Source organism: Sorex fumeus, unplaced genomic scaffold (assembly GCF_029834395.1).
Source record: "Sorex fumeus unplaced genomic scaffold, SorFum_2.1 ptg000054l, whole genome shotgun sequence".
NCBI classification, from domain to species: Eukaryota; Metazoa; Chordata; class Mammalia; order Eulipotyphla; family Soricidae; genus Sorex; species Sorex fumeus.
The window spans coordinates 451,408-472,522 of record NW_026606111.1 but is presented as its reverse complement, the minus strand read 5'-3'; the positions used below and the strand labels follow the sequence as shown (position 1 = coordinate 472,522).

The 21,115-nt window shown below is 62.6% G+C and overlaps 3 protein-coding genes across 4 annotated transcripts in view; 1 reads left to right on the top strand and 2 right to left on the bottom strand.

Moving 5' to 3' along the window:
• Positions 1-8,933, bottom strand: part of ESPN (espin) — a 28,578-nt gene extending 19,645 nt beyond the window's left edge. For both annotated transcript variants that reach the window (XM_056124955.1, XM_056124956.1), the window contains exons 1-2: positions 8,640-8,933; positions 6,150-6,343 (exon numbers count right to left, since the gene is read on the bottom strand). In XM_056124955.1, the coding sequence (XP_055980930.1) occupies positions 6,150-6,343; positions 8,640-8,933 (488 nt within the window). The remainder of the gene's footprint in view (positions 1-6,149; positions 6,344-8,639) is intronic.
• The window catches only part of ZBTB48 (zinc finger and BTB domain containing 48), a 299,924-nt gene that overhangs the window by 94,022 nt on the left and 184,787 nt on the right, over positions 1-21,115 (bottom strand). The window lies entirely within an intron of this gene.
• HES2 (hes family bHLH transcription factor 2) lies at positions 13,575-20,743 on the top strand. The gene is made up of 9 exons (XM_056125399.1): positions 13,575-13,619; positions 13,724-13,810; positions 13,885-13,888; positions 13,950-14,054; positions 14,143-14,315; positions 14,412-14,487; positions 17,247-17,360; positions 19,785-19,965; positions 20,653-20,743. Exons 1-9 carry the CDS (start codon positions 13,575-13,577, stop codon positions 20,741-20,743), a joined length of 876 nt encoding a protein of 291 aa, XP_055981374.1.

Sequence of the window (21,115 nt, the reverse complement as noted above, 5' to 3'; positions counted from 1 at the left end):
GTGCTCAGGACCGACTCCGGGACCCTGTGGGGTGCCGGGATGGAGGCTGAGCCAGGCCCCCAAACCTGGATTTCGTCCCTTTCTCCGGGGAGGAGAGAGGATGTGGATAGAGCGGAACTATTAGCTGGACGCTGTGATGGCGCAGGGCAGCAGGGTGTGGGACGGGGGTGGCGCCTTCCAGGCAGCCGGTGCCCGCTGAGGTGCAGGCCAGCGGCTGCCCACAGAGGCAGGCCCAAGGAGTGCGCCCTCCAGCTCCCCCACCCTGACCAATAAGGGCTTTGCGGGGCACTGGGGTGCTCTGAGCTATCCCTGGCAGTGCTCAGGCTGACTCCTGTATCAGTGCTCAGGGCTGACTCTCGGCTCTGTACTCAGGGCTGACTCCTGGTCTGTGCCCAGATCTGACTCCTGTCTCAGTGCTCAGGGCTGACTCTTACCTCGGTGCTCAGGGCTGACTCCTGGCTCTATGCTCAGGGCTCACTCCCAGCTCTTGCTTGGGGCTCACTTCCAGCTCTGTGCTCAGGGATCACTCCTGGCTGTGCTCAGGACTCCTGGCTTTGTGCTCAGGGCTGACTCCTGACTCTGTGCTCAGGGATCACTCCTGGCAGGGCTCAGGGAATCATATGTGGTGCTGGTCATCAAACCCGGGTCAGCTGCTGCATGCAAGGCCCGTGCCCTCCCAGCTGTCCTCTCTCCAGCCCATGCCCCGGGGAGCCCTGGAGGCTGCACCCTGACACCTGGCTCTGTGGCACCAACTCAGGACGACTGTGTGGCCAAGCTCTTGCCTTGCAGACGTGAGGCTGCGAGTTGGACACTCAGCCCCCTGTGTGCCCAGAGGGGACCCCCGGCACAGTGTGGGGTGCGTGAGCACCATGGCCGAGGGGCAAGCACATGATCCAGCCGGACACAAGCTCATCACCACAGTCCCCACAGTCAGACCCAGACGCAGGTGATGCAGCGCCTTGAGTGTAGCTGACCCCGGCTCCCACCCTTCACTGCCCCCGCAAGCAGCACTGGGAGGAGCATGAGCATCCCTCCCGTCCTCCCTGGGTACCATCCCAAACCCCAAAGAACAGTAGCAACAGCAAAAACACTGTCACTGTCACTGTCCTCCCATTGTTCATGGATTTTGCTCGAGCGGGCCCAGTAACATCTCCATTGTGACAATTGTTACTGTGTTTGGCATATCGAATGTGTCACGAGTAGCTTGCCAGGCTTTGCCATGCGGGCGAGATACTCTTGGTAGCTTGCCGGGCTCTCCGAGAAGGGCAGAGGAATTGAACCCAGCTCGGCCGTGTTGGCCACTTGCAAGGCAAACGCCCCTACCCGCTGTGCTATCACTCCAGCCCACAACAGCAAAAACAAGGAAAGGAAATAAAAATAAGCGCACATGCAGGGAGTCAGAGCCATAGCAAGGCGGGGAGGGCACGTGGTAGCCCAGCTTTGGTAGTCAATACCCTATTTGGTCCCCTGAGCCAGCCAGGAGTGACCCCTGAGCACAGAGGCAGAAGTCAGCCCTGAGCACTGTCGTGTGTGGCCCCAAACCAAAACCAAATTAATGAGGCCTGAGTCATAGTGCAGCAAAGAGGGCATTTGCCTTGCACTTGGCCAACCCTGGTTCAATCCCCCACATCCGGATGGTCCCCTGAGCCCTGTCCCATCGCAGTGACCTTGGGCAGGAGAACAAGAGCCGGACCCCATGAGCAAACGGTCACCAGTTTTTTTTTTTTCTTTTTGGGTCACACCCGGTGATGCACAGGGGTTCCTCCTGGCTCTGTACTCAGGAATCACTCCCGGCGATGCTCGAGGGACCCTACGGGATGCTGGGAATGGAACCTGTGTCGGCTACATGCAAGGTAAATGCCCTCCCTGCTGTGCTATGGCTCCAGCCCCAATGGTCACCAGTTTCAGTCTCTGGAGTCACTTATGTGCTGGTGGGTCAAAACCGTCTGAGCCCTGCTGATCTCTGGCCTCACTGCAGCTGGGCATGTCACCTAGTGGCCTCCCAGCCCCTGTGTGCCCACTAAGAGCAGAGCCCACGGTGGGTGCATGTGGGCCTTCGCTGATGTGTGTGAACCCCATAGCCTGGGCAGGTGTGACCCGCCCCCAGGTCACTGAAGCCCCAACAACAGGGCGGAGGGAGCAGGAAGAATCTTACATGAAACGGCGTCCTGGGGGGTCCCATGCTACGTTCTAGAACAGACAGCTTTGCCCATGCCCAATGTGGAATTTCCAAGGTCTCCTCGGACCCCTGCGGCTCCCAACCTCAAAGCCCAGCCTTGACCTCCCATCCCCGACGCCATCTAGACCCACCTCACACAGGCCACCCTTCCTACCCCCCTAGAGGCACCTTCCGGCATCCAAGATTTCCTTTAACACCTTTGGTTCTTTTTTTTTTCTTTTTGGGTCACACCCATCAATGCTCAGGGGTTACTCCTTGCTTTGCACTCAGGAATTACTCCTGACAGTGCTCAGGGGACCATATGGGATGCCGGGGATCGAACCCAGGTTGGCCGTGTGCAAGGCAAACGCCCTAACTGCTGTGCTATCACTCCAGCCCCCGTTTTTTTATTTGGGGACCACATCTGGCTCTGCTCAGGGATCACTCCTGGAGGACTTGGGGGACCACATCAGGTGCCAGGGATTGAACCCGGGTCAGCTGCGTGCAAGGAAAATGCCCTACCCACTGTACTGTTGGTGCTAAGCCAGGACATCAGGACGAGCCTCTGGACGTTGCCCTGCAAGCAGGAAGCAGAGCCGAGGCCCCACTTCTCACTGAGGGGGCAAGCGAACACCTTGTGAGTCCGATGACCTGGAGGATACAGCATGCTCCCATATGCCCGCTTGGTCATACACTATCTCGGCAGCACAAGGCAGGAGTTTCCCCCTCTCTCACACATCCTTAATCTGGACTGACCTTCAAGTATCAGCATGAGCCTTCTCTTCGCCCTGTGTGTAACCGACCACAGGAATGTGGGACTACCTCAACCTATAGAGCCTGCATGTCCTCTGACATGTCAATCATGACAACATAGCTTTGACGTCATCGCTTTGACAAAACAAATGCCTACCCTGATGCTCCTTTGACGAATGCTCAGCCTATAACTGTCTGTACTCTCGCTAGTGAGTCTTTCTCTGTGATGAAGCCATTAGGGTGTAACTGATAAAAATTGAATAAAAGGAGGCCTCTGGCAGTCGCTCCTGGCCTCGAGCCAGAACGAGCCTCGGCCCTCAGTGCTCTCTACATTCCTCTCGGGTGTTCTATCTCCATGCCTCCGACCGATTGATCGATCACGTCATGCAACCCTGTACTATCTCTTTGGACCCTACTTTGAATTCTTTTTTTGTTTGTTTGCTTGTTTGTTTTTTTGGGGGGCTCACACCCAGCGATGCGCAGGGGTTCCTCCTGGCTCTGAGCTCAGGAATCACTCCTGGCAGTGCTCAGGGAACCATATGGGATGCTGGAAATCGAACCCGGGTTGGCCGCGTGCAAGGCAAACACCCTACCCATTGTGCTATCACTCCAGCCCCTCTGGACCTATTTTAATTCGTAATTGATTTGTTTCCTCTGGAGCAGGGGTTGAACCCAGGCCCGTACACAGGCAAGGCTGTGCTCTCCCCGTGAGCAACATCCCTGATCCCTGACTGCAGCAATTAAAGGGCCCACACCCAGGGGCTGGAGCAATAGCACAGCAATAGCACAGCAGGTAGGGCATTTGCCTTGCCCAGGGCAGTTTTTGTTTTTGCCTTTTGCTTTTTGGATCACACATGCACAGGGGTTCCTCCTGGCTCTGCAATTGGGAATCAGTCCTGGCGGTGCTCAGGGGACCCTATGGGATGCTGGGAATCGAACCCAGGTTGGCCACATGCAAGGCAAATGCCCTCCCCACTGTACTATAGCTCCAGCCCCCCAGGGCACTTTCCTGCATCTGCCTGGGAGGGGCATCAGTGGGGGTCCACAGGGAGCTTAGGGGGTCCTGGATTTCTTGCCTTCTGCTGGCTCAGGCACCAGAGCCTGCATGGGAGGCCCCAGGTTCAATCCCCGATGCCGCCTGCTCCGGGGGTCCCCTCAGTACTGCCCAGCCTGAGCTGGGTGGGCAGGTGGGCAGGAAACTCCAAACCCTTCTCATGGCCCTAATTGGGGCTGGGGACCCCCGGTTCCCTCCCACCAGTCACTGCGGTTCCAACTCTATCTCCCTCAAAAATCCAGCCCATAGGGCTGGAGCGATTGCACAGCGGGGTGGGCATTTGCCTTGCATGCGGCTGACCCGGGTTTGATTCCCAGCATCCCATAGGGTCCCCCAAGCACCTCCAGGAGTAATTCCTGTGTGCAGAGTCAGGAGTAACCCTGTGCATCGTCAGGTGTGACCCCCCCAAAAATAAATCCAGCCCAGGAACTGAAAGGATAGTCCACCGGGGAGGGCGCCTTGCATGTTGATGGTTCGCGTTTGGTCCTCAGCATCCCTGAGGGTGCCCGAGCCCCAGCAGGAGTGATCCCTGAGCACCACAGGGTGTGGCCCCCAAAACAAATAAAACCCACAACACAGCTCAGTCCAGATGGCTCCTGCTTGGGGACCCTACCTCTCCCCTGGGGGCTGCAGGAGGGCCCCCCTAAAATAGACGGGGGAAGTGGGGTGCAGGACGTTCCTGACATCTTCTGTCTTTTTTTGCTTGCTTTTGGAAGTGCTCAGGGCTGACTCCTGGCAGTGCTCAGGGCTGACTCCTGCCTCTGTGCTCAGGGGTGACCCCTGGCAGGGCTCGGGGGACCTTATGTGGTTGCCAGGGATGGAACCCGGGTCAGCGCCCGCCCTGCAGTGCTCCCGCTCCAGCCGCTCCTGTTCTTTCTCACATCCAGGTGCTGGGGATGGTTCCAGGACACCCCCCCCCCGACCCCCGCACACCTGGCCCCTCCACCCTGGCAGCTCTCCTGCCCAGCCACGGCCACGCCACCACCTCGCTGCTGGGATTGGGTTTCGCCGTGGTCCTGGAGCCCGCCCTCCCTTGCCCGCCACCCCAGCTGAGCAGTCGTGAATAATTCAGGGCTCCAGCAACCGGCTGGGGCAGCTCACGAGAGCGCCAGCCTCAGGCTGGGCCCTGAGCCCCCTGATGTCTCACAGCCGGGAGCCAGACCCTGCCCATCGTGCCACCATCCTGGGGTCCTGCACTGAGGGCTCCTGAGGCCCCACCCCAAGGGCAGAGGCCAAGTGGCCGTGGGCTGACACCCCCTGCCCACCATGACCCACCCATTTCCGGCCTCCCCTGGTGCTGTGGGCCTGGCCCCTCCTCCCCGGCCCCCCAAGGTACCTACTGCACGGGGGACAGTCTCGGGGACCCTCCCAGCAGCACCTGGAGTGGCCTGGGCGGGGGGCGGGTCCCTGAGGCCTGGGTGGGGTCTGAGTGAAGTTGGCCTTAAGGGGAAACTGGTGACATGCCCATTTCCAGAAACACCGCCTGGCACTGTGGGGTATGAGATGGGGGCCAGGCGGGCCCCTTCCAGTCCTGCACTGTCCTCTGGGGGCAGGGCACCGGGATCCGGGGTTGGGGTCTGGAACCGGGTGCTAGTGGGATCTCTGGGGACGCCTACCCCACATGCCTCCCTAGGATGAGGGTCACACACAGATGCTCCTATGCCCCCCCGCAGGGAGGTGACCCCACCAACCCAACCCCAGACCCCTGGCTGGGTGCCACGGAGCCAAAGCCCCCCATCTGCCTGCTGGACCACCCCTGGAATGAGACAAGGCTGGAGCTTGGTGGTGGTTCTGCCCTGGGAATCCCTGCATGGGCCAGTGTCCACTGCCTGTGGGGTCTGGATCTGCTCCCCAGCCCACTTGGGCGGGGGCCCAGGGAGATCTGGGACCCCGACAGCAGGGGAGCGCGGCTGGGGCCACAGGCAATGCCAGGCCATTCTCCAGACAGCAGGCCAGGGTTGGCTGGAGTGCCCCCTGCCCCCCACGCTGCTTGGGGACTGAGGGGGGTGGTGCGGAAGTCTCCCCACCCCCACTGCCACGGCCTCAGGAGTCGGCTCAGTGGTCTTGACCTGTGAACCTGGCCCCCCAAATCCAGGCGCCTGCCACGGGGCCGCCAGGAGGGTCTGCGGCTGAGGATGGCACGGATGCCTGGGCAGGGGGTGGGGGCAGCAGACCAGCGCTTACCCGGGGAAGTGCCTGACGAGCAGCCTCAAGGAAGGGAAGTCTCCTTTGGCAGCGGCATAGTGGATGGCCAGGGCCCCGGTGTCCGTGGCCATGGTGGGGTCCCCGCCCCCGAGTCTCAGCAGCCAGTCCACGACCTCGGGGTGGCCGAAGCGGGCGGCCAGATGCAGAACTGTGGCACCAGAATTGTCTCTGTCCTGTGGGGGGCAGTGGTCAGATTCCTGACGCCTGGCTCAGCGCCGCCCTCGCTGTCCCACACGCCCACGGTCCCGTCCGCCCCAAGCCCGCCAGGCGCCCAGCCAGGCTCTCAGGACCGCAAGCAGCGGGGACCCTGGGCGGCTGAGGGGGAGACTCGCCAGGTGACATCAGGGCTGTAGGCACCACCTGAGCCCAACGGGTCCCTCCCCTCCGCTCAGGGCTCCCCCTGCAAGGGACAGGCCTGAACCCCCACCACGTGCCGGAGGCTAACGCTCCCCACTCCTGTAGACCCTGCTCTCCGGTAGACACCCCCCAACCTCCCCCAGGCCCCGCCCCCAGACCCGCCCCAGGCCTCGCCCCAGGCCCCGCCCCCAGACCTTGTCCCCCCCCAGGCCTCTGCTCCCGGCCATGGAGGAAACAAGCTTCTTTTCTTTTCTTTCTTTTTTTTTGGTGTTTGGGTCACACCCAGCCATGCTTAGGGGTCACTCTTGGCTCTGCACTCAGGAATCATTCCTGCCGGTGCTCAAGGGATCATATGGGATGCCCGGCATCGAACCTGGGTCGGCCGCATGCAAGGCAAACGCCCTCCCTGCTGTGCTATTGCTCTGGGCCTAAAAAGAGGTTTCTTGTCCCCTGTTCTTGCCCCTTGGGAGAGGAAGATTCTAGACACTGGGAGGTGGGGTGCGGGCCGCCAGTGAGGGTGGTGGGTATGGACGAAGGCCGTCCCCAGATGGGGAGATGCTGGGGGAGGGGGCGTCTGAGAGCTGAAGAGAATCAGTCAGCCTAGCCCCAGGGCGGCAGGAGAGGTGGTCCGGCCTGCTGGCCATGCATGGCCACTGCCCCTGGGCACTGCGGGGGCGCGAGAGGCTCAGGGCAAGGAAGAGGGGCAGCTGGACCTTGGAGGTGCAAGATGCAGGAGAGAAGCCGGGATAAGGGGTGGGCGCGGGCCCTCCTGCATGCTGAGGATCACGGGCGGCTGGGGCTGGAATCGGGTCGTCTGAGCCAGAGCCTGGCGGGGACTCAGGGCCCAGGGAAGTCGGCCCTGGGGTTCTGCTGGCCTGGTCTCGGGTGGGCTTCCTGTCCCGAGGCGGCTCTGAAGGCCAGGGAGGCGAGTGCTGAGGCCGTACCCGGCCGCTTATCTCTGCAGGCTGAGTGGCTGGGATCCAGGGCGACCCCCCGCCGCCCCCCCCCCCCCCCGCCCCTGTCAGCCCGGCGGGCACCTGATAATCTCCAGCTCCCCTGCAGAGGCGGACCGGCTTGGCCAAGGCTGGACAGTGGCCTGCCGGGATGCGGCCCACTCCCCCGCAGGGCCCAGTGGGCGTGCCCAGATAGCACCCTGCCTGCAGATACAGCCTGAACCCTGAGGGAGAGGGCCAGGACTGGCCAGCTGGGGGCGGGGGGGGGGGGGGGAGAGGGGACACTGCCCCGTCCAGTCTCCCTGTGCCAATGCCAGCCCTCTCTTGCAAGGCTGGTTGCCTCCTCCTTGGTGGCCAGGATCCCACCTCTGAGGGTCCTCCACGGCCAGGTCCCAACACACCCTACTCCAAGGGCCCAGTGGGACCCGTGTCCCTGGTTTGCTTCTCAGCCTACAAAGAACTTCTGATTCTGGAGGCTGGAGTGATAGCACAGCGGCTAGGGCATTTGCCTTGCACGCGACCAACCCGGGTTTGATTCCCAGCATCCCACATGGACCCCCGAGTACTGCCAGGAGTAATTCCTGAGTGCATGAGCCAGGAGTAGCCCCTGTGCATCGCCGGATGTGACCCAAAAAGCAAAAAAAAAAAAGAAAGAAAAGAACTTCTGATCCTGAGATGTGAGACCAGCCAGGGAGCACTGGGTGAGTGAGTGGGGGTCTCGCCCAACAAGATTAGGCGGAGCTGAAGAATCCATGGGAACTGGGGGTCCACAAAATGCCCCGCCCAGGGTCAGCTCAGGCCCAGGGGAGTCTCCCCCCTCCTCCCCAAACCCTCCATTTCTCACCAGTCTGGGCAGCCGCCAAGTGCTCAGACTCTGCGTACCCTCCCACCACTTCCGGACTCAATGCTCAGTGCTCCCTCGCTCTCCGGTTCAGCCCCTCTCCTCCCCAGTCCAGGTCCTCCTGCGAGCACTGGCCAGAGTCATCTGAGTACCCTCAACCCACCCCACACAGACGCCACAAACCCCCAGAGTGGGGGGCTCGGTGGGGGGGTGCCCAACCCCACCAGCCCTGGAGCCACGGAACAGGGGGCTGGGGGCCAGCGCTGTCCCCCACCCCCACCCCGGGAAGGCAGGGGGCTCCCCGGAGCGCGGACTCACCTGCACGCAGCAGCGGCCGGCCGAGAGCAGCCACTGCAGACAGGACAGGTGGCCGGTGGCGGCCGCGTCGTGGGCCGGCGTGGCGCCGTTGCGCGCGCGGGCCGCGGCGGGCAGGGCGGCCTCCTCCACCAGGAAGCGCAGGCAGTGGAGCTTGCCGGCGCGGGCCGCGTGGTGCACGGGGAGCGCGTCCAGCGGGTCCCGCAGCGAGGGCGCCAGCAGGCCGGCGGCGTGCAGGGACCGGAGCACGTCCAGCTCGCCCAGCCGCGCCGCTTGCAGCGCCTGCTCCAGGGCCATGGTACGGCCGGGGCCCGTCCCCCGCGCTCAGCGCGTCCCCCGGGGCCCCATACGCGTGTCCCGGAGCTGCTGCGACCGCGGGCGGCGTGGCCGTCGGGGCGCGGCGCGTCGGGGAGCGGCTGGACCGCTGGGCTCTGCTCCGCGCTCTGGGCGGGGACCCGCGGGCGCTCGGCTTAACCGTCGGGCCCGCCCCGGCCCGCCCCGGCCCGCCCCGGCCCGCCCCGCCCCCGGGCCCGCGGTCGCCAGCGTTTCTCGCCTAAATCGCCGTCCCTGGACGAACTGACGCGTCTCCTGAGCTGGAGCAGGGACGTGCCTTGCGGGGGGGCCGCCCTGGCTTCCATTCCAGCCCCCTCCCCAAATAAGAAGGGGGTGTCCCAGGCAGGAGACCCTGCAAGGACAAAGGCTCTACAGCAGAAAGAGGCCTGGCGGGTCTTATTGCCCCTGGGCGTGCCCTCCTCCAACCTGGGACCCTCTGCACCCCAAAACCTGCCCTGGGAGCTAGCTCGGGGGTGCCTGGGGTGCGCGGGTCTCTGCGCGCGGAGGCTGCGGCTCAGCAAAGACCCAGAGAGGCCAGGCAACGGCGCGGAGTCATCCTTGAGCTCTTAGTACAGGAGAAGGGCGCTTGCCTGGGCGCGGCTGACCCGGGTTCGAGCCCCCACACCACAGAGGGTTCCCCGGGGCTCTGAACAGGGCAGGACTGGCTGGGGGCATGGGGGATTGTCAGGACCCCTGGTCCAGGCGGCGGGCGGCCCCGGGAAGGCGTGGACCGGGCACACGCGTGGCCCAAGCCCCCTAAGTGGGGTGGGGGGGACCCGCGGGGGCGCGCAGGAGGCGCGGGCGCTGGACCCTGTGGCTGCTGCCGGGAGCGGGTGAGGCTGGGCGCGCAGCCAGCGCCTCCAGCAACCTTGAAGCAGCCGCTCTGTTCCCGCGCCCCCCACGCTCTGTTGCTGCGCTGGGCACCCCGTGCTGGCCGGTGCACCCTGTGCCTCATCCCGCCCGCCCGCGCAGGGCAGCCACCGAAGCGAAACGAAATTTCTTCCAGAACAGCCAGGTCCCGGGGCGGGAGAGATAGCGCAGCGGGGAAGGCACGTGGACGCGGTCACTCGGCTCGATCCCCCACGCCCGCGTGTCATCCCCCAGCACATGATGCCAAGAGCGATTCCTGAGCACTGATCAGGAGCAAGGCCTGAGCACTACTGCGAGGGGCCCAGCCGCGACCATCGAGGCGCCCCCTGGTGGCGCACACCTCACTGGACATCTCTGCCATCCTGGGACCTGAGGCTACTGGGACCCCTCCAGGGGTCTCCAGAGGAGTGTTACCTGGGGCCTTTGGGCCGCAGCTGTTCCCTACGTCCTCTCGCTCACCCAGCAGCCTTGGCGGATGCCTGAGCAATAGTGAGCCGGAAAAGTGCAAAAACCTGGCTTTCTCTGGAATAAAACCCCTGCAACAGGGAGTCTGGGGTGCTTCTGCAGCCTGGGACCCCTCACTATCACAGAGGTGTCTCTGGAGCAGAGCAGAATGCAGCGGGGAGGGCGTTTGCCTTCAACGAGTTCCATCCCTGGCTTACCATAGGGTCCCCCAAGCACCACCAGGAGTGATTCCTTTTTTTTTCTTTTTTGGGGGGTTACACCTGGCAATGCATAGGGGTTACTCCTGGCTCATGCACTCAGGAATTACTCCTGGCTGTTCTCGGGGGACCATAGGGTATCCTGGGAATTGAACTCGGGTCGGCCGCATGCAACACGGGTCGCCCTCCCCGCTGTGCTATCGCTCCAGCCCCACAGGAATGATTCCTGAGTCTAGAGCCAGGAGGGACCCCTGAGCATCGCCGGGTGTGATCCAAAACAGAGCAAAACAAACTGAAAACACAGAGCCATCTCTCAAAAAAAAATCCAAATCTGAAACCCAAATCTGAAGGGAACAGCCAGTCCTTGACAGCACAGGAGAGAGTTACAGTCTGGGGTGACCAGTTTCCTGGCCTTTGAGTCTCCCAAGGGGCGTCCTGAGGCCTGGGGGTGGTCTTGGAGATGAAGCTGGTGCTGGGGACCATGCAGGATTCAGAGGCAGGGCAGGGGGACATGTGGGCACATGGCGTTGGCGGGTGAGTGGGGAAGGACCTCAATGAGTGACCACAACATTCTTTTCTGAGCCCTGAAGGAATCTGTCACTGGTGGGCTGGAGAGACGGCTGAGGAGACCCACCACTGCCGTGCACGGGGCTGCTTCATGCCTGAGCAAGCCGGAACCGCGGGCTTCAAGCATCGCCGAACACCCCCTCCAACTACTTAATTAATGAGAAATCAGTTATTGAAATCAGGGTCGGGGGAGGGCTCCGTGAGCTGGCGTGCGGCTTTGCATCAGGACACCCAGATTCAATCCCTGACATCGCACGCCTGACAGCGGGTCCCTAGCATCAAGTGGGAATGACTCCCGAGCACGGCTGGGGGTGTCCCAGGAGCAAACAAAAGAGAGGAGGCTGAGAGATGGGACAGCCGGGAGGGTACTTGCCTGGCAGGCTCTGACCTTGGTAGAACCCCCGCATCCCTCCTGGGTCCCTGAGTCTCCCAGGAGTAAGCCTGGAACACAGCAGGAAGTGACCTATTCTATTTTTTAATTTTTTTTCTTTTTGGGTCACACCCAGCGATGCACAGGGGTTACTCCTGGCTCTGCAACTCAGGAATTACTCCTGGTGGTGTTCAGGGATCATATGGGATGCTGGGAATTGAACCCAGGTTGGCCGTGTGCAAGGTGAACGCCCTATCCACTGTGTTATCACTCCAGCTCGACCAAAATTTTTTTTTTTTTATGTAGGAGTACTGCTATTTATTCAGCCACTGATTAGCTGATAGAATTGGGCATAAACTCCACCTTACTTTTTTTTTCATTTTTTATAATTTTATTTATTGAATCACCGTGAGAACAGTTACAAAGCTTTTGGGCGGGAGCGATAGCACAGCGGGTAGGGCGTCTGCCTTGCACGCAGCCAACATGGCCGACCCGAGTTCGATTCCTCCGCCCCTCTCGGAGAGCCCGGCAAGCTACCGAGAGTATTCGATATGCCAAACACAGTAACAACAAAGTCTCCAATGGAGACGTTACTGGGCCCGCTCGAGCAAATCGATGATCTAACGGGAGGGCCTTTGGGTCTAAGTCTCGGTTATACAATGAAGCACCCGTACCTTCACCAGTGCCCATTCTCCACCACCAAAAGCCCCAGTAGACCCCCCATCCTACACCCTCCCCCTACCTGTGGGGCAGATGATTTCCGCATTACTCTCTCTCTACTTTGATCACATTCAATATTTTGACACCAGACCCACCATTATTATTTGGGATTTTACCCCAACACTCAGATCTGCTGAAAAGGCAACAGTAGACAATTTGTTTTCTATTGCTGACAGAAATTTCTTTTAATGCTAATTCCTTTGGAGTAATAGTTGCCCTGGGATTAGCATGTCAAGGGGGACAGGGACACCCCAGGATCTGTGCCCACACTGCGTGGCGTAACTTATCCTCAGAAATAGGACTACTGTGAGATCTGGGGGAAGCCGGCGGCTGTCACTGGGGACAGGTCCAGCATCGCCCCCAGGCTGCCCCTTCCGTCCCAGAAGACTGCGTTCAAGCAACGGGGGAGGGTCAGGGGAGGGGCCTGGGGGTGCACACGGAGGCCTTCCAGCACCCTGGACAGCGTCAGCGCCCTCCCCCCCCCCCCCCCCCCCCCCCCCGCCACTGCTGTAGGGTCCAGTTTTCGATACCGGCACTGGCCTGCTGGCGGTTGCCCCCGCGGTCCTTTGGGGGCGGGTAGCTCCTAGCAGATGGGCGGGGGACGCCCCGCCAGCTTCTTGCAGCAACCGCCACGCGTCGAAGGCGGTCCCAGGGCGCGGGGGGCGGGGCGGGCCCGGATGCTGCTTGGTGACCCGCCCCGCGCCGCCCGCGGGGCGCAGGAGTTTCCCACTCGGGAGCTGGAGCACGGGCTGGGGTCGCCTGGCCGGCCTCGGCTTCTCTGGGCTTCAGTTTCCCGGTGCAAAACTCGGGCGCAGGGGCCGGAGCGACAGTCCAGCGGGGAGGGCGCTCGCCTCCCCGGCGTCCCGTGTGGTCCCTGGCGACCGCCAAACAAAACATAGGCGCAGGGGACCGCTGGAGCGCGAGTTTGCGGGGTCCCTGGAGCCCCGGACGTCCAGGCCTAGTACTGTTGTGTTCTGACGGCCAGTGGCGTGAGCCGCAGGAGCTGAGCCCTCCCGGCGCTGGGGAGTGAAAGGCCGCCTCGAGTCCTGCGTCCCGAACCGCAAGGGGGTGGGGTTCGGAATGAATGAAGGAGGGCGGGCCGGAGGCGGGGCCAAACGTCCACCCTCGGCTCTCCTGTCCGTGAGCTCAGGGCACATCCACGGCTCCCACCGTCCCCCACCACACACACACCCACACTCCTGCAGACGCGGGGTGCCCTGGGCTCGCAGAAGGGAAGAGAAGGCCCGGAGCGGGATTTGGGGGTTCGGCCAGCCCCGCCTCGCGCCCTGGACTGCGCTGGAACAACCTGCGCTTGGGTGGACTCCGCGGGGCGGGGCGGGGCGGGGCGAGCTACGCAGAGCCTTAAAGTCGGCAGCCCGCGGGGCGCATTGCCTTCCCGCCGCGTCCAGCAGGACCATGGGACTGCCTCCGAGGGCGGGAGATCGGGCGGAGCTCCGCAAGGTAGGATCCGGGGCCTGGGGGCTGGGGTCCGGGAGGCCTGTCGTGGTGGACGGTGCGTCCCGCGTAACCACGCGCGTCCTCTGCGCCCCCCGCCCCCTCCCCAGAACCTGAAGCCGCTGCTGGAGAGGCGACGGCGCGCGCGCATCAACGAGAGCCTGAGCCGGCTCCGGGGACTCCTCGGGCCGCGGGAGGTGAGGCCGGCCGGCAGGGGCGCCCCCGCGGAAGTGTCCCCGGTACCCGGCCCCTGGCTCCCCGCCGCAGTGAGGGGCGCGTGGTGCCGGCAGCCTGCGGGGATGCGTCCCCGCCTCTCTCTCTCTCCCTGCGGCCGAGGGCTCGACTCCCGCCCCTCGAAGCTGGACAAGGCCGACGTCCTGGAAATGACCGTGCGCTTCCTGCGGGGGCTGTCCGCGGCCCCCGGCCCCGCTGCGGCGCCCGGTGAGTGAGCGCGCCCCGCCCACCCTGCCCTGGCGCGGCCCCGGCGCTTCATGTCCTTCACGTCCTTCTCCTCCCCTCCCCGCCTCAGCGTCCCCCGACGGCTACCGCGAGGGCTATCGCGCTTGCCTGGCGCGCCTGAGCCGCTTGCTGTGGACCCGCCGCGTCCTAGAGCCCGCCGCGAGCGCGCGCCTGCTGGAGCACCTGCAGCTGAGTGCGACCCGCGCCACCCCCGACGGCAAGCTCACGGGGGTCCCCCGCGATGTGCCCGCCCCCGCACCGCCCGGCCCGCCCGCCCAGCCCTGCCTCTGGCGGCCCTGGTAGCCTCGCGTCCGGATCACGACCTTGCCCCCTCTACAGCCCCGCGACGGCCCTGGGGGCCTGGCCACCGAGGAAACTGGTGGTGGAGGCCAGGCCTGTCCCCAACATAAACGCAGTAGCCCAGCTCCGCATCGAGGCTGGAAGCAGGATGTTGGGGGGTTGGTCTGCGCGGCAGGGCATAAAAGGGGGAGGACCTGCCTCACCTCCGAGGGCGGCGGCCGAGGGAGTGTGGACAGTGGAGGAAGGCCAGGTGTCCCCAGGGCGCAGGGTCAGGACGAGCCCACGCCCCACCCAGCTGCTGGCAGTGGGGACTGACCACACACACAGCTGCCCAGGCCGCGAGCTGGGCCAGATGCAGCTCACCTGAGCAGGTGCGGCCACCTGGGGCAAGGTCGCTTCCCGCCTGCCCTGTTTGGGTACCACCGGGCACAGGTGCCACGCCCGATGGCTCTGGCAGGGGACGGTCCTCTCCATGCCCGGCTCTCCTGCCACAGGCCACCAAGACTGAGAGGCGGCAGGGTTCTGGCCTTGGGGGTCTCCCAGTGTGAGGAGGGTGAGGGGCAGGAGGAGGGAGGGGCCTGCGGAGCACCCCACGAAGTGTGTTGCTTTGGAGGAGCAGAGAGGGGGGTGCCGTGGAAGTCTTGGGGGGCTGCCGGCTCAGAAGCAGCCCAGACCCCTTTCTTCTTCTGCCCCAGCCTTGGAAGCCTCCGGAGCGAGAGTCCGTGCCCCTGCCAACCACGGGGACCCTTTTTGAGGACTCTGTGGGGGGCTCCTCCCCCTCTCCCCAGCCTCACAGGTTGTGCTCAGCTGAGGGCTCAAAACACTGATGGCCGCGCAGGTCTCACGCCTGTGAACCCAGTGGACAGAGCCCTGACCTGGCAGACGCAGGTTGTGGCGAGATGGGAGGGGGCTGTGGACAGACCCCCTGCCTGAGTCCCCATAAGGCTTTGCTGTCCATCCTAGTTCGGTGGGGCGGAAGGGGCAGTCCTGCCCGCGTGGTGATGTAAGTGACCGCGCTGACCCCCAGACAGCCTGGCTTCACCCTGAGCCCCCCAAGTCCCTTTGTCTCTCTGTTTCCCGGTTGAGTGGGGGGAGCTTGGCGAGCAGAGGGCAGTCCCCCCGGCTGTCCCCCATGCTGCGGGCTGGGGACCCGTTTCTTGGCTTTCTTCTGGCTGCTTCGGGGTTCCGTCTGCCCCGGTGGATTTCTCCTGCGTCCTCACTCGTCGGTTCATCTAGTTCTGCAGGGTTGCTCAGTGTCTTCTGCGGAGCCAGACTGGTGGCGAGTCCTGGATTTCCCGTGAGCACTTCATGAGTGTCCCCGCTCACACTTCCCCGATCCCACCTCCTGCTTCATGTCCCCCCCACCCCCGCCACCGACAGCCGCAGCTCCCCCAAGCTCCTCGGACCAAACTGCCAATTTCCACCGTGCCAAGAACCTTTTCTGCTGTTACCCACCTGTGTTTTTCTGTGATTTCATACACAGAGAGAAACCATGCCTGACGCAGGGACAGCGCCCGCCGCCAGTGGCGTGTGGCTGGTGGTCAGACTGCAGGGACAGTGGGCAGTGCGCCCGGCCCACCCACTCACAGCTTCAGCAGTCGCAGGGGCAGGATGGAGTGCGGGGGGCAGGGGGGCTTTCTAGAGCAGTGGAGGGGCAATGGCAGAGAACACGGGTCCAACCAGCGGGAGAGGGTCAGGGGCCAGGGTCCCTTCGGGATGCACAGTTGCAACTTAGGGGAGCTTATCTGGGGAGCCCCACTTCCAACGATGTCTGTCTCTTGCTCAGAAGCACTGTGCCCATGTCCAGTGAGTCATGCCCGCTGGGGAAGGGGGTGTGCACTTGGGCACACCTCTCCGGGTCCACTCATGGGAGGTTGAACTGGCAGCTGGCTGGCCTGGCAGAGCGGTACTGGCTCCAGGCAGGGAGCCAGCTTCCCAGCAGGGCCGTGTGCCACCCTGCCCCAAACATGGGCTGGTCCCACGCAAGCTGGGTTTGTGGAATTGAGGCCAGCACCCTCCTCCACGGGGCGTCTGTGGAAACCTCCTGGCTGCCGCCTGGGTGACCTTAGTGTCTGGTGGCCTTAGGTGAGCACAGATAGGAGGGGACTGTGTTACCCAGAGGGGCGTCTCCTGCTTCTCCCCTCCCAAGGGCCAGCTGGTCCATGATGGTGTCTCATGGGTGGTCACAGGCATTTCATGACCCTCACGGCCGGAGCCCTGGGCTGTCTGGGTCGCCCCTGCCGAAACAACCTTCCAGGGTGTCCAGCTGACTGGCCCCTCTGTCCCCCAGAGAGGAAAGCTCTGCCTGTGAGCATGGATCAGCATGGGTTGGAGGGGCTGGAGCGATAGCACAGCGGGGAGGGCCTTGCATGCGGCTTTTGCCTTGCATGCGGCTGACCTGGGCTCGATTCCCAGCATCCCATATGGTCCCCTGAGCACTGCCAAGGGGTAATTCCTGAGTGCAGAGCCAGGAGTGACCCCTGTGCATCGCCAGATGTGACCCAAAAAGAAAAAATAAAACCAGGAGAAAAAAATAAAACTGGAGAGAAAGGGTGGGAGGGCGCTGGCCTTTCATGCGGCTGACCCGGGTTCAATCCCTGGCACCCCATATGGTTCCCTAGGCCCTGCCGGGAGTGGTCCCTGAGCACAAATCTGGGAGTCAGCCCTGAGCACCACTGGGTGTGGCCCCCAATCCAAGACCAAGAGAGAAGAGCAGCTGTCGGGACAGAAATGTGGGCAGAAACTTGGGCACTGTGGGACCTGGGCGGGAGCTGGGTTTGGGTCCTGGACACTGTAGGATTCTCCGAGCACAGCAGGGAGTGACCCTGGACACAGGGGGAGTGGCCCTAGCCCTGCCCTGTGTCCTCCCCCTAGCCCCCAATGCTGCCCAGGGAACCAACTGGCGGCCTGGGTGTCTGCTGTGGCTGACGGTCCTGCAGAGCTCAGCCGGCCACAGCGAGGGGATGCGGCTTCCCAGCGACGGTTCCAGTGAGCAGCTGTTGTCACTTGGGGTTCAGAGGCGGGGGGACACCTGAGCCACCAAACCTAGTTCAAATCCTGAGTGGTTTCAGAGGCCCGAGGCACTCACATTAGGGTCTTGACACCCAGAATCCACGAGGGGGCAGCAGAGATCAGGGCCAGGCGGCTCGTGGGTGGACTCGGCTTTGGGGGTTGGTTTGTTTCCCCTCTCTGGGGGCGATGAAAGGACCCCCAAGCTGACCTGTGCTCGCTGCCAGCTGTCCCCATTTTAGAGGCAGTAGCAACGGCAGGGAGGGCTGAGGAAGGCCTTGCATGCAGCTGACCCGGGTTTGATGAGGGGTCATGAGGACCTGAGCTTTTGGTTACTGTTTTGGGGGCCACATCCGGCGGTACTCAGGACTCACTCGGGGCTCGGGGGACCCTACAGAGTGTTGGGTCCAAGCCCAGGGTGGCCACGTGCAAGGCAGATCCCCTGCTCACCAAACTTTCCCTCCTGCTCCAAGCCCCTGAGTCTGATTCCCGGGGGCCCCCCTGCACATCAGTTGTCTGGGACCCCCCGGAACGATGACATTGCAGATAAATCTCAGACAGGATGTGACCTGCCGGGGTGTGTATGAGCTGCCCGGACCCCCGAGGAATAACAAGTGGTTTCAAGCTTCGTCGGTGGCAACCGCTCTTAGCAGCCACTGGTTTTGGAAGTTTCTCTGATGTCAGCATCGCCCGGATGTGGACCTTTGCTACCTGTATAAACACCAGTGGCCTTGTTTGCTGTGTCATTACAATTTGCCTTCTTACATTGATATGTTTGAAAAGGATTAGAGCTGGCATTACACTCCACTGGCTGTGTAAATAAAACTGTAGGATGACAAAAAAAAAAAACACACACAAAAAAATCTGCTCATAAGCAAGTGTGGGCACAGGGCCATCCCTGGCAGAGAGAAATGCCTCAAATGCCTACCCGAGGGGCCAGAGCGATAGTACAGTGGGGAGGGCGTTTGCCTTGCACGTGGCCGACCTGGGTTTGATGCCCAGCATCCCAGAGGGTCCCCTGAGTACCACCAGGAGTAATTCCTGAGTGCAGAGCCAGGAGTTATCCTATGCATGGCTGGGTGTGACCCAAAAAGGAAAAACAAACCAACAAAACTGCCTACCCATGCATTGAAGCCACATCCTGGGCTCTGAAGCAAGTGTTCAGAGACCCCAAAGGCCAGAGGCCCTGAAGCAGGTGGGCCCAGGCTCCAGGCCCTTGAAGGCAGCAGGAAGCTGACTGGATTCAGTGTGAGAATCTGGGAATGGAGGGGTCAGTCTGGCCGACGCCCACCTAGAGGTGCTCCCAGGGAGGGCCCAGTCTGCGGCTTCTTTTGTGTGTTTGGGGGAGTGGGGATGACTCCCTAGTGGTGCTCCAGGCCTGGGGCCACTTGTGACAGGACTCAGAGCAGTCGTCTGCAAGGTTCCATGCTCAGACCCGGGGATATGGTGCTGTTGGGGCCCAGCAGCTCTGTTTGGCTGTTTTGTTGAGTTTTGCATCATACGCACTGATGTTCAGGGCTGACCCCCGGCTCTGCACTCAGGAGTTACTCCTGACGCTGCTCGGGGGACCCTATGGGAAGCCAGGGATCGAACCTGGGTTGGTTGCGTGCAGGGCAAATGCCTTCCCTGTACTCTGGCTTCCCCACCACCCCTTTGTGCCAAGATCGAGTCCCCTGTTCCAGCCACACACTTGGGGCCCCAACACGGCCAGAGGCAGCTTGCCCAGGTGCCATATGGAAAGTGGGCCTGGCACCCCCTTTCCCTAGAAGGCTCCATCTGTCCGTGCTCTTTTGGGGGGTGGGGGGACATGTGAAGCCCCTTCAGAGCCCTGAAGATCAGAGTGAACCCGGACCCCTCCATGGTCCCCCTCCTAGAGTCCCACATGTCTGCACCCCCCCCACTCCCGGGCACAGACTCCAAACGCACCCAAGGCTCCTTTGGGGACCCTCAGGCATCCCTTGGTGCTTGCAGCTTCTGCTTCCTCTGCCCGGGGGACCCCAGTGTCTCTGAGATCAAAGACACGGCAGGAGGGACTGCAGGGTTAGGAGGGGACACATAGGACTGGAAGTTTGATCCCCAGCACCCCATATAGTGCTCTGAGCACCACCAGGAATAATTCCTAAGTGCAGAGCCAGGAGGAACCCTGAGCATTGTGGGGTGTGACATCACCACCTTCCTTGCAAGCGTGAAGTCATGAGTTTGAGCCCCAGCGCTGCCCGCCTGCACCGAGCATGATCCCAGCAGCTCAGCTGTGTGGGAAGCCCAGTGCTCCCAGCCCCTGAAGTCTCCAGCACATAGCCGAGCATGCGTAAGACACTTGCAAGGCTGCCCCTGACAGGCGCCAAGGGGGCGGGCTCCCCTGGATGCTCCCAGCCTGGCTGCCAGTGTCCGTTCTCTTGGCAGCTGCCTCCGTGTCTCTCTGCCTATCGTCCCAGGCTGCCCAGGACGCGCTGCCGAGCGAGTGGTCCTGCTCTCTGTGGAGCTGCCTTGTGCTGCCCGAGCTGCTGTGGCATCCCACCTTCTCCAGCTTGTCACTGGCCCCTGCTAAGCCCCGGGGCAGCTCCATGACTGTGGCAACCCCAGGGTTGGGACCCACCTTAGCAGCAGCGGGTTTATACCATTCCTGTGCTCTGCCTACGCCCAGGACACTGAGGTAGGGTCCCTGGGCACCGTGTACCTTACTCTACTCCTTCCCTTTCCTGCTGCGGGGTGCCTGGGGGCTGTGACTGGGTGGGGGGGATGGTTGGCATCTGCTTGTGCTGCTCACACACCTGACCAAGCTGTCCTAGGGGGATCACTGTGCCGGCCTGCACAGTCCCTGGGGTCCACACTTGCACAGGTTCTGGTGGTCGTGCTTGCTGGGAGCTGACTTCTGACTGCAGTGCTCATACCTCTTTACTTGGGCTGCTCACAGGGGGGAGGGCTTGCACACCCCACTTGCAATGCTTACGCATGCTCAGCTGTGTGCCGGAGACGTCAGGGGCTGGGAGCACCGGGCGTCCCACAGAGCTGAGCTGCTGGGATCATGCTCGGTGCAGGTGGGCAGCGCTGGGGCTCAAACTTATGGCCTTACGCTTGCAAGGAAGGTGTGGATGTCACACCTGCGATGCTTGGGGTTCCTCCTGGCTCTGCACTCAGGAATTACTCCTAGTGGTGCTCAGAGGGCCATATGGGGTGCCAGGAATCGAACCCAGGTTGGCCTCAAGCAAGACAGGTGCCCTCCCAGCTGTCCTGTGGTTCCAGTCCCACATGTCCCCTCCTAACCCTGCAGTCCCGCCTGCTGTGTCTCTGACCTCAGCTACAAGGCGAGCGTGTCCTGCTGGATCGAGTTCGGCCTGGACCCTGGTGTCAGGCAGAGGTGAGGAGAGGCGGGGTCCCGCAGTCTCAGCCCCTGCAGCCGGTTCCTCGGGCCTCGCTCCTCTCTTTTATTTCCATGCTCTCGGCTGGGTGTTTCCTTCTACTGAAGACAGGGGTAGAGGCCGAGTGAGTCTTCTGGAAAGCTCGTCCAGTTTGGTGGAGGAAACTGTGAGCGTTCTCAGATGTTCTCATGGGAATGGACTCGTGGGGTCTAGAAATACGATAGGTGTGCCTGAGCACTGCCACTGGAGGCCAAAAGCAAAAAAACAAAAATGTGGGGCTGGAGAGAAAACATAGCAGGTGGGTGTTTGCCTTGCACGCGGCCAACCTGGGTTCGATTCCCAGCACCCCCTCTGGTCCCCTGAGCATTGCCAGCA

What these genes read in the sequence shown, in the direction of transcription:
- HES2 (XM_056125399.1), top strand. Translation starts at nt 13,575, where the DNA reads ATGGGACTGCCTCCGAGGGCGGGAGATCGGGCGGAGCTCCGCAAG. An exon ending in GCTTCCCAGCGACGGTTCCA is followed by an intron (nt 17,361 to 19,784) that starts GTGAGCAGCTGT and finishes TTCTCTTGGCAG; the next exon opens with CTGCCTCCGTGTCTCTCTGC. An exon ending in ATGACTGTGGCAACCCCAGG is followed by an intron (nt 19,966 to 20,652) that starts GTTGGGACCCAC and finishes CTAACCCTGCAG; the next exon opens with TCCCGCCTGCTGTGTCTCTG.